This window comes from Trachypithecus francoisi, unplaced genomic scaffold (genome assembly GCF_009764315.1).
Source record: "Trachypithecus francoisi isolate TF-2019V2 unplaced genomic scaffold, Tfra_2.0 Lachesis_group7, whole genome shotgun sequence".
Classification (NCBI taxonomy): Eukaryota; Metazoa; Chordata; class Mammalia; order Primates; family Cercopithecidae; genus Trachypithecus; species Trachypithecus francoisi.
In genome coordinates this window covers 7,249,550-7,262,301 of record NW_022681472.1, presented here as the reverse complement: position 1 = coordinate 7,262,301, position 12,752 = coordinate 7,249,550, and the positions used below count along the sequence as shown (strand labels likewise).

Below are 12,752 nucleotides of genomic sequence, written 5' to 3'. Positions count from 1 at the left end.
TAATTAAATGGAAAAAAAATGATAGGGACCATCAACCATGCATTCTATAAGTTTTAAGGGTGGTACAACTTGAATCTCCCTTATCTGAAATGCTTGGGACATAGAAGTGCATTGGATTTTGGATTTTTCAGAATTTGGAATATTTGCATATACATAATGAGATATCTTGGGAACGGTACCCAAGTCTACACATGAAATTCATTTCTGTTTTATATATGTGTTTTGCACATGGACTGAAGTTAATTTCATACAATTTTTTTTTTTTTTTTTTTTTTTTTTTTGAGACAGAGTCTTGCTCTGTCACCCAGGCTGGAGTGCAGTGGCCGGATCTCAGCTCACTGCAAGCTCCGCTTCCCGGGTTTACCCCATTCTCCTGCCTCAGCCTCCCGAGTAGCTGGGACTACAGGCGCCCGCCACCTCACCCGGCTAGTTTTTTGTATTTTTTAGTAGAGATGGGGTTTCACCGTGTTAGCCAGAATGGTCTCGATCTCCTGACCTCGTGATCCGCCCATCTCGGCCTCCCAAAGTGCTGGGATTACAGGCTTGAGCCACCGCGCCCGGCTCATACAATATTTTTAAAAATTTTGTGCATGAAACAACGTTTTGACTGCACCTGTCACATGAGGTCAGGTGTGGAATTTTCCACGTGTGGCATCATGTCAATGCCCCCAAAATTCAAATTTTGGAGCATTTTGGATCTTCAGATTTGAGATACCCAACCTGTACTAGTGTTTGCCATTCCATCTAGAATATAATGTTTAAATCTACTATCTGGTAACAGAATGGGAGAAGTTTTAGAGGATTTCATTTGTGGGTCTCACTTTATTAGCTCCTACCACACTAGCCAAGAAGCCAATATGTATCTGCACCAACTGTACATGCAGAGACCAGTGGTACACCCATGAGAAAAATTTGCGAAGCCAGGACACCCCCTGGGACAGGGTTTAATTTGTGATCTGCCCCCATATTCCCCCACTCTATCAAAGGGCTATAATGAAGCTTCAGTCCCTAGGTGTCAACTCAGACAATGAGTGCAGTAGTCCTTGAATGCTGTGTAGTCTTTTTTCCCCAGCGCAATTGTTCTCCAAGTAAATGACCACAGGTCCTCAAGAAAAGAGACTAGGGAGACCTTCACCATAGGGAACTTCCTTGAAAGGGCGGGCTCTTCTCTTTCAATCATTGGGTTCTGAGTTTAAGAACTGCCTCAGGCCCAGAGACAAAAAGCCAAGGATCATGGATTTTTATTAGGATGGGTTTCCTGGCCTATGCAAGGTGTCTGTCCTAGAATGTCCACTTCTCTGAATCTTTTGATCCCTTCTTTATCCTTTGCAATGGCAATTCTGGAATCACTGATTAGTGTGAGCCATTGTTTTTCTAGGCTTTCAAAAGTCAATGCAGTATAGGAGATGGCTTGCACATCAACTTTCCTTTATCCAAGTTGATATTCCATACCTTTGATCCAGCACCTTCATGATCCAGCCTGTCTGTACACCTCTAGCTCCTGCCATGCATATGAGCTAGATCTTGCAGCTCCTTTTGGCCCATGTACCCTTCCCACTCTTAGAAAGCCAGATGCTGTGGTGTGTTGATGTTGGTTATTGTTAACGGGCAAGGAGGGGTGATGGAAGCATGTATTCATCATCTCCAGTGTGATGCAGAGAGAAGGGGACTAATTGTTTGGTTCAAAGGTTCCAGGGCACTCTCAGGATTTAATATTTTTTAGTGCATCAGCCAAACGATCCAGATCCTGTCACCATATGCAGTAAGCGTTGCAAGTTTAACATGCTCCAGTTTGAACTCCCGATCTCCAATCCTTGTGAATCCTGCTGCAAGTCTTATCCATCTCAGAAATGGTAACTACATGATTTCAGTTCTTAAGAGAAAACCCTTGTAGGCACCCTTGACCCTTCACTGTCTTTTACATCCATCATCTAATCTCCCATAATTCCATTTGCTTTCTCTTGCAAATGTATTCAGAATCTCTCCAGTTCTCCCCACCACTGCTAGTACAGCCACAATCCAAATCACTCACATCTCTCATTTGGTTTATTGCCACAACCCCTGACCATGCTCCTTGTTTCTAACCTTCTATCTACAACCTGTTCTTAACATGGAAGCCAGAATAGTCCTCCTAAAATACAAATCAGCCCCTGTCACTCTGTCAAAACACTACAACATATTCAAATCTCACTAAGAGTCAAAGTTCCTAAAATGGTCTGTAGTTCTCAGCATAATCTGAATCCATTATTTCCCTGACCTCATCTCCTATTATTCCTCCTCCCTCACTGTGCCTGAGCCTTCGTGTTCGCCTTCAAATGTGCCTTGCACAGCGCTGTCTCAGGGCCTTTGTACCTGCTGTTTCTGCTGCCTGTCATCTTGTGCCCCACTGTTTCTGCATTTTCTCCCTTACCTAACCTCCTTCGGATCTTTACTAACATTCAATCTTCTTAATGGGGCTTTTCCTGACCACGTGATCTCAAACTCTGATCCTTTGCTAACTTATATTTCCTATTTCCCTTCTCTGATGTATCTTTTTCCAAAGCAAACATCTTCGAACATACTAGTATTTTACTCAGTGTAACAATTTTCTAATCTCCTTTCTCCATAATAAAACTCTAGGAAGAGAGACACTTTTTCAATTTTATTCAATGCTATATCCTTAAAACTTAGGACATTGCTAAATAAATGTTTATTTAGCACTTATTACATATTTATTGAATAGGTGAATATTTCCAAAGATATACAAGCTGGAAATATAGTACTGTCCATATACATTGATATTGCTGAATAATTGTTGAGTTTTGTTTTAACTAGAAGTATGCAAAAGGAATTAAAAATCAATTGCATTAATTAATGATCATTATTTTAAGTATTGATTGCATTTGTTTTAGAAATGTGGTATAGAAATGCAAATTAACTCAGATATGGTTCTTTAAGTAATTTATGTATTGGATAATTAGGTCAAATGTACACACGGATACCACTGAGAACATATGCAAGACAAACTCTCAACCAAAAAACAAAAAGGATCACCTCTTTTTAATCATGCCTCATCTTATATTTAGTAAATGAAAAATGCCTGTCTTTTCCTGGGTCAAGGAAAATTTTCTCCATCAGTATCTCAAAAAAGTGATCTATTATCCTTTAAGAAAAAGTTGAGGACTGTAATTCTAAACCAAATAAAGTTCAACAATTAGCCTCTACAAAGTAAGACCATCAATTTGAAAAGCTTTTTATATTCCTCCATCATTGGCTGTGTTCACTCACTGGAGCAAGTCTGCTCATTAAATCATTGAACAGTATGATATGGATAGTTTTAAGGATAGTATTAAGTAATTATAGGTATAATTTAGGTCCAGACTGCCTGAGTTCAAATCTGGGCTCTTTCATTAATGGCTGTTTTATATTTTACAAATCAACCTCTCAGAGCTTTAGAGTTATAATAGCACCGACCCCAGGACATTATTACAAGAATCCAGTGGGCTGATACATGTAAATTATTTAGAGCACTCCCTGGCACATTGCAAGTACTCACTAAATCTTACCTGTTATCATTGGTTCCACTGGGTTAGAACCTACAATTAAAGTCAGGACCTTTAACTTTAGTCTATAAACACTTTCGGTAATCAAACAAATTTGCAGCTCACATTGGCTGATGGACCGGCTAAGACTCTTTTTTTTTTTTTTCAAGTAACACTTGATTGAAGTATAACACATATCCAAAAAATTCGCAACTTATGTATGTATAGCCTTATGAGTTTTCACTAGATGAACATACCCATGAAACCACCACCAGAACAAGGAACAGGACTTGATCAGCAACCCAGCCATTTCCATCATACCTCCCCCAGCCGTGACCCTTACAAAAGTCATCACCTCTGACTCCGCCTTCCTCGATTAATTGTGTTGGTTTTGGACATTATGTATGCACTTTCATTGCCTAGATTCTTTGATTCAACCATATGTGCATGAGATTCATCAGTGTTTTTTGTAGCAACAGTTGCCTTTTCCTCATGGCTGGCATATTCAGGGGCATGAATATTCCACCATCTTTTTATTCATTCTGCAGTCAAAGGACTATGCGATGTTTCCAGTTTGGGAGAGACTACTGCTGTGAATATTATTGAACATGCCTTTTTGTGCATATATGGACATGGCTCTTTCAGGTATGCACTTAGGAATGGAATTTCTGGGCCATGGGTAGACATCTGTCCACCTTTAGTAGATATTGCCGAGCAGTTTCCAAAGCAGCCATACCGATTTACCTGTGCCAGCAGTGTATGAGCATTCTAGTTGCCTGAGATCCTCGCCGACATTTGGGGTTTGTTGGTCTTTTCATTTTAGCCATCCCAGTTGGCATGAACAGTACCAAAGTATAGGTGTTTGCATTTCCCTGGAGATGAAAGAATCTGAGCATGTTTGCATTTGTGTATCAGCCAAAAGTTCTTTTGTGAAGTGACTACCCATGTGCTTTGCCTAGGTTTAAAATTGGCAGTCTGTCTTTTCTTATTTATTTGGAAGAATTCTTTATATATTCCGTATATAAGCAATTTTTTGATGTAGGTACTGCAAATACCTTCTCCCACTCTTTGGCTTGCATCTTTTCTCTTAATGGTCTTTGGAAAACCATACAGCATGTCATACATATAGAAGAGTGTGCATATGAAGAAGCGGGGTTCATGGCTCTTCACAACCTGACAGTGCTTGTGTAAATGGATGGAGAAGTGGAATGTTAATAGGAGGCTCCCCTTACTGGTTGGCAACTTCTGATAAATAAAAGTTTTTCATTTTAATGTGTTCTGATTTATCACTGTTTTCCTTTAAATTAGTGTTGTTTGTAACCTGCCTGAGAAAATTTTGCCTACCCCAATGTCGTTAAGATATTATCTCACATTTTGAAGATATTATCTCACATTTTCTTCTAGAAATTTTATTATTTTACAGTACAAATTCACAATCCTTCTGGAGTTTATTGTATATACTGTGAGGTACAAGCAGAGGCATCTCTTTTTCAGATAGATATCCAATTAATCAAGCACTGTTCACTGAAGAAACAACCCTTTGCCCAATGATGCCTTTGTCATCAATTAACCATGTATGTGCGGGTCTACTTCTGGACCCGATGAATGGAATATCTTGCTGTTACATTGGTCTGGTTTTTTTTTTTTTAAGTTTGCACCAATAATACCTCATCTCAGCTACCACAGTTTTATGATAAGTTTTGACATCCAACATTGTAAGTCTTCCAACTTTGTTGTTCTTTTCCAACATTGTCTTTTCTCTTCTTGGTTCTTTTCATTTCCACAGAAATTGTAGAATTAATTTGTTAACTTTTAAGATATATCCTCTGGAGTATTGGTAGGAATTGCATTGAATCTAATCGATAAAGAAGGGGAAAGTTGAAATTACTATACTGAGTCTTTTCATCCATGAACACTTTGCATCTCTCTATTTATTTAGGCCTTCACTGGTTTTCTCACTATGTTCTTTACTGTGTATAGGTTTGTACATCTGTTAGATTTATTCATAGGTATTTCATAGTTCTATGCTATTGTAAATGTTTTTAAATTTTTATTTTCTAATTGTTTGTGACTGGTTTATAGAAGTACAATGAATTTTTGAATAGTGAACTCACTAAATTTACTTATTTTTAAATTGTATCTGTAGATTCCTTTGGATTTTCCTCAAACACAATCATGCCTCTGCAAATAATAATAGTTTAATTTTTTCTTTTTGAATCATCATACCTTTGTTTTTTTCCATCAATCTTCTTAGTCTTAATTCAGATCCATACTTCTTGGCCCCTTTCAATGTATCTGTGGTGTTCTGTCTGATTAGAAGAAATCAGTAGGAATACCTGTTAAGAATTTCCCATGAAAATGTTGAAGCATGTAAGTGTTTTCCTCGGACTCAGAGGTTCACAATCTTTGTTTATTTTTGTATTTTATTCTTTTTGGGATGTGTGCACAGAATGCATCTATTGCTGAACCTATATTTAAAAAATATGTTGCATACCTTCTGAAAACTTCATTGAGAATGTATTACTATAGCAGATCAGTTGAAAACTCTAGATGTGGGGGAATCACATTTTCCTAATGTATCTTTTCCGAAACCTGAAAGGTCAACATATTTGACTTCTCAACATACTTCCAGCGCAGAATTGATCACTAGTGTTATCTAATTATGGTTTGCTTCAATTATTTTTCAAAAAAATTTTCAGCCAACTGTTGTCATCAAAGGGAATACCATTTCAAATGAGAATTCAAGTTTCTAAGTAAAGGCATTTCTCAAATACGTAATCAAAAAGTTTCAAGTAAAAAATACAGATCTTTTAAATATATTTTAATATAGTCAAAACCTGAAAAGTATAGAGTTGAAAGATATTTGGTGCTTTGATAAAATTCCCTGGGGGACACTCGATGTTTAAAGCAACAGTTTCATTGAATAGAACAATAAATGCAGGGCTGAGTGTATTTTTTCTCTTTCTTTCTCATCTACTAGAAAAATATAGATAATAGAGCTCATTTATTTCCTTAACATTTCAGAGCTCCGCAGATGGGAAAACACAACCCAGTGGAAATGATTTCTGGCAACCTTGAGAAGATATGTTAGCATTTTGTGGCATTTCTCTTAGTGACATGTAAAGCATGGCTTTCCCTCATTGCAGTGTCACAGTGAAGTGTCACAATAAAGCCAAAATAGTGTGCCCTCAGGGAAAACTAGGAAAAGAGACCATTTTCCATGCACACACAAAGAGTAATATTTATTATAAAGCCTTTCATTTTAGCTCCAAATGCTGCCGGGGCCGTGGGTATTTTCCAGTGGAGAAATGCACAGAATGTGAGACTTAAAGCAAATGTTATGTGTAAATCTAATGCAATTTATGTAAATATAAATAATATGTTAAAAAGTAGAATGCATTTATGGACATACATGCATGCGTAAATCTCTGTAGCGTGCCAGGGAGAAAGCTTGTGATGCTGCAAAGTGACAGCATTAGCCAGTGTTGATGGAGTCCAGAGAGCCCTGAGCTGGGAGCCAGGACAGTTCCATCTTTACCTATTTTTGTCACTACTAGCACAGATGTTGTCTCTTTTATCCACAAACCCTGTGATATGGAAGTTATTAATTCCATTTGGTAGATGAAGAATTTGATATTCCAAAAATTTAACTATCTGTTTCAGGTTACACAGCTAGTATTACTTACGTGATTTCACATACTCTTATTATCAAGTACAATAGTTTATTATAAGCTAAACTTGTAGTTCTGATAAAAACCTTATATATCCTCTTCATCTTACACTCACACACAGTTATTATTTGGACCCAAATGTTTAACTTGATTTTTATAGTCATCAACTGCCATCTCATTAGGTTCATTCTCCTGCCCCAGGCTATAGACATTTTGGGAGTGTCTTAGTTATTATTTTGCAAGGTGTTTCTCATTGCTGCAACTCAGTGTCTTCTTCAGGCTGGATGACTGTTGTCAAATCAGTGGGCAAGGTCCTGTGGCAGCCACTTTTCTTCTAGTTAGAGAAGTTGCTGTTTCATCCGGGTTCTACTTTAACCAATTGTCAAATGTATACAGAAATTACCCACGTCTATGCCCTGATGTAGTAAAATGGAGGAGAGAGTGTGAGCTTTGGGGCCCTATAGACTTGGATTCAAATATCGGCCCCACTATTAGCAGTTAATGTGATTCTGAGAATGTTACTAGCTTTTATAAGTACATTTGGATGATGATATTAACAAGATACAGTTTGTAAGGATCTTAAAGGTAGTATGAGTTCAGGCCCATTCATCACCCCAGTCATCAAAGAAAGAAATGATAACCTTTTTGATGACCAACCTTTTAGTAACCACCCCTGCCACCTGAGGTCTCATTGATGAATGCTTCCTGATGCCAACAAATAATCTCCTCTTTCTCTTTCTCCTCCTTCCTCAGTTCTATTATGGAAGATGCAGCATGAGATCTCACTTTTAAGTGTGCCGTACACTATTGTTGACTCTAGGTACAGTGTTGAACAGCAGATCTCTAGAGCTAATTCATCTTGCTTGACTGAAACTTTATGCCTGTTTGATTAATAACTCTCATTTCCCCCTCCCCCATTCCCTGGCAACCACCATCCCACTCTGATTTTATAATTTTGACTATTGTAGATACTTATAGTGCAGTCACACAGCATTTGTCTTGTCTGTCTGGCTTATTTCAGTGAGAATAACATCCTCAAGCTTCATCTACATTGTTGCATATTACAATATTTCCTTCTCTTTAAAGAATGAAGAGTATTTCATTGTATGTATGCACCACATATCAATTTGTCAATTATTCATGGACATTTAGGTGGTTTCCACATCTTGGCTGTTGGGGATAGTTGCAATGAACATATAAATGTAATGGATGTAGAAAACTGGGTGAATGTTCCTCAAAAATACAACTACCATATGATCCAGCAGCTCCACTTCTGGGTATTTATGTAAAAGAATTGAAATCAGGATCTTGAAACATCTTCACTTTAACACCTTTTGTTAGCTGTTTTCCCAATACCAATGTTATGCTTAAATTACTATGATTTTTAGAATCCACTTCCTTTCCCTGCTTTAATATCTGAATGACGTAGGAGCCTCTCCCATTTGCTACAAATCTTGGCTCATGATAATGGCTTAATGAACTTAGTTTTATATTTGCAAGGATTTTTTTGGCGGAAATTCATTTGACTCAGGATACTTTAACTACTTTAGGGAACCTCTTGAACCTCCTGAAGAGAGTTTCTCTAGGAACTCTATGCCTCTTTGATCTGTTTCTTCTGCCTCCCTGTGCCTCCCTGTTCAGCCCCTCAAAGCCAGTCTCCTTTGACAAAGAAGGCAAGCATAAGGGTGTTTCTGCTTCTTTGTGCTGGCTCTCACTACATCATAATCTATCGTGTAGACTTCTGTTTTCCTTGACAAACGAGCAGAGGCAGTCCATGTTGGTCCTCACTTCCTGCCCCATCTTCTTATCATGGCAGTGTTTGCTCCCATGGTCATCTGGTTATATTCTATTTTGCTCCATATTCTGTACATGGTCACTTTACATTTAGGTTCATCAGAGAAGTTTTGTGAAAGCACATTGCTTGATTTAGAAACTTCACTCTTCTTTTACCCATTAGGGTGATTTTTAATTCTCTACTTTTTAATCTTCTTAAAGACATTTCCAGCTCTCTAATTATCTCTTCTTCCAGGATCTTTTTTCTTCTTTCTTAGAAGAAATGACACTTGTCCCCTCGTTGGAAGTTTTTGAATCTACTCTTCTAAAGCCAAGAGTTCTCGTGAGACTATAACCGAATCATTTTCATGAATACGCCACCATCTTTTGCGTTGATGTTTGTAAAATAATGGTTTAAGGCCTTTCTTTATTTAGTAATATTCCTGAGGATTTAGTTATCTTCTAGAGATGGAGTAAGTCATATCTTTTTACTCTGAGTCTAGGATTCTCTTCTCTGGATCTTTTCATCTAAAGCGCCACATTTTTCTTCAAAGTACATTTAATAAATATCTCTCATAGACTCACAGTTGGCTAAACCCTCTGATTTTCATGGATCTTGCCAAGAGAATGTTTGTCTTAACTTCACACATAGAGTGATCTGCATTAATTCTGAGTGAGCTATATGTAGGAAATCTATTTTGAAAGGGCCACCCTCAGGAGCATTTCCAAATAAAACCATATGAGAACAGGAGTGAGGATAAACTGTTGTCCATTTTTGTGAAATCCAATCTTATTTCTCCTCCTTTTATTTGTTCTGTGTGCCAAGTGAGTGAGAATCAGAAGGCAGAGTGCCATGTAGCATCTTTCCACTTATTTTGTGTTTGATGACTGGAGATGGGAGACAGGATGTTCATAGCTAGCCCCCTTGCTCTACGCTCCTTTCTTTTAAGTGAAAGCACAAGATATGTGACATTTCAAGTTTGAGCCACAACTGTGGCAGAGATAAGCAGTTTCAGTAGCAAACAACTGTTTGAAAAACCTTGTGATTTATCCATACTGGACACATTTTTTTTTTTTGTATCTGGTGGTATATTTTTCACATTAGCTGTTTCTTAGGATTAGCAAACCAGTGCAAATCTTGTTTCATCCCTCCCTGGATATTTAGTGTAGTGCCAAGCAAAGCACAGATTAACATATGCTTACTCAGGATTAAGGATGATTAAAAAAAAAAAAAAACTCTTCTGATAGGCAGTAAAATAGAATCCACACAGTTCAGTGGAGTCCACAGATGGGATGATTTTGTTAGTGCCAATGACCAACCCTAAACCTCTAGTCCCAAGTTTCCAAAGGCTTTAGGTTAGACTTCATGAAAGTTAAATGCCAAATAGCAGTAAATGCTAGTTTACCATATTCTTAATTTTCCTCGATCACTACAGTGTTGCCTATGATTGTTCCATGGCAAAGAAGAGAAGAGCTGAAGATCCAGCTTTGGGGGTTCCAGTCAACAAAAGGAAATCCCTGCTAATGAAGCCCCGACACTACAGCCCAAACGCAGACTGCCAAGAAGACCGCAGCGACAGGACAGAGGACGATGGCCCCTTGGAAACGCATGATCACTCTACTGCAGGTAGCAAGGAGGAGAGCCCAAACTTTACCTGCTCCCTGGCTCCAAGGACTCTGTACTAATTCCTGTAGAGTGTGTGGTTTGATGGTTGGTATGGTTGTAAAAGTATATTCAGATTTGGAAGCAAAATCAAACATTTATTTTACTTGACATTTATTTATTGAGGACCCACTTTTTAATCAGTAACTGTGGAGGGTCCGTTGATAAGCAACAGAGTCTTGCCCTATCCATTTTCAAAAGCAGATGGTTGAACTATGCCTCTTTTTGAAGAAAATACAAGATACTAAGTCTTAGAGTTGAAGAGTACTTTTTCTTCCTAATAGGAAGGATTCCTGAAAGAATCCTTTAAATTGAAGAGCATATTTAAACTTTAAGACACCTTTGCAATGATCAAGTTATATATAATGTTCATTAGTGATTATGATATATATGTATATATTACAGTTAAAACGTTTTATAAATTTTTTTATCAACATGTATGGTTTTTACTCCAAAATATAATTGGTAATAACAACATGAACCAATGCAAGTGGTCTGTGGCCTTAATATTTTTAATATTTTTGAATAAATGCTTATAGCAATCACGTATAGAAGCAAACTCAAGTTGGCAGATTAGAGTCTTCTTCAGAAGGAGACTGAAGGAAAATGATGTATTATAGAAAAGATATCGCTGTGCCCATTATTTCAAAAGTAAGTTACTTAAGTTTCCCTTTAGCAGCACATTTTAGTTCATTGATTCACTTCTTCACTTATTCATCAAACACCTTTTGTGTGCTAAGTGAAATGTAGTTACTGTTTCAAAATTTGAGGATTTCTTTTTTCCCCATTGAATGTTATTCGCATTAGTTCCTGGTAGTCACATGCCTCTAGGAGTTGGAATTCCATCACTGATCACTTTGTGCATGAGGCGAAGCTGAGCGACATGTAAAAACTCTCAAAAATTATAGAAAACAATTAAGATCTAAAACTTGACTTAGTAGAAAAATGAAACTAGGTGTATATTCTACTAAACATAATTTTTTTTCTGAATGTGAATTTTAAAGGAATCAAAATATACTAAATAATTTGTTACTTAAAAAGAAGTACTAATTATGCAAACAAAAGGCAATGAGATTCTTATATAATACATTTTTATGGTATGTAGAATTATAGTTAGCAATAAGAATTAACAGAAAAGATTTAAGGGCATACTTATGAGTGAGCACAAATCTCAGTTCAGAATCATCCTAGATTCAGTAATATTGACTTGAAAGTAGAGTTTGCAATTCTGTGGTTAAAACAAAGCTGTATTCTGATTTGAAGGTATTTATGTAAATTATTTGGCTTTTCTGTATTTAGCATGTGATTTAAAGTCTCATAGCTCATCTGTAAATTATAATCACCCTTGACTTTTTTGTTTCCTTGAACTGATCAATTTTATTCATTTTGTTGTTGTTGTTGTTGTTGTTTTGTTTTTGTTTTTTGAGATGGAGTCTCACTCTGTCACCCAGGCTGGAGTGCAATGGTGGGAACTCAGCTCACTGCAACCTCTGCCTCCCAGGTTCAAGCGATTCTCCTGCCTCATCCTCCTAAGTAGCTGGGATTACAGTCACACCCAGCTAATTTTTGTATTTTTGGTAGAGACAGGGTTTCACTATGTTGGCTAAGCTGGTCTCAAACTCCTGACCTGAAGTGGTCGCCTGCCTCAGCCTCCCAAAGTGCTGCGATTACAGGTGTGAGCCACCATGCCTGGCTCCGTTTTATTTGTTGATTCATGAAAATTTGCAGGTTGAATCTAGTATTAGGGAAAGTCTTTGAATCATTTGTGGTTGGACTTGCAGTATAATACACCAACTGACATTAATTAGCCAAGCGTTTAAGAAAATGTGTGTGCTTTTGCATCAGCACATTCTTGTAAGTGTTGTGAAAACAGACTATATCTGGCTTGCTGACTTGTCACCTTCTATTGTAGTTTGTTGACCCCTGTACGTGTTTAATATTAACCAATTGAATATATTGTCCAGATGTCCTCCAGTTAAACACACAGTTACAGGCACTAATGGACATTTATTTACAGGTTCACAAAAAAAGGTTAACTATTTTCATATTTCATATTAGAACCACTAATAATAATAATGAATATGCTAAAATTACAGCAGTGATGACCATTGTTTTTGAGTTCTT

At 37.3% G+C, this 12,752-nt stretch overlaps 1 protein-coding gene across 2 annotated transcripts in view; it reads left to right on the top strand.

Moving 5' to 3' along the window:
* The window catches only part of ST18 (ST18 C2H2C-type zinc finger transcription factor), a 146,438-nt gene that overhangs the window by 64,743 nt on the left and 68,943 nt on the right, over nt 1–12,752 (top strand). For both annotated transcript variants that reach the window (XM_033203630.1, XM_033203629.1), the window contains one exon: nt 10,402–10,592. In XM_033203630.1, the coding sequence (XP_033059521.1) occupies nt 10,402–10,592 (191 nt within the window). The remainder of the gene's footprint in view (nt 1–10,401; nt 10,593–12,752) is intronic.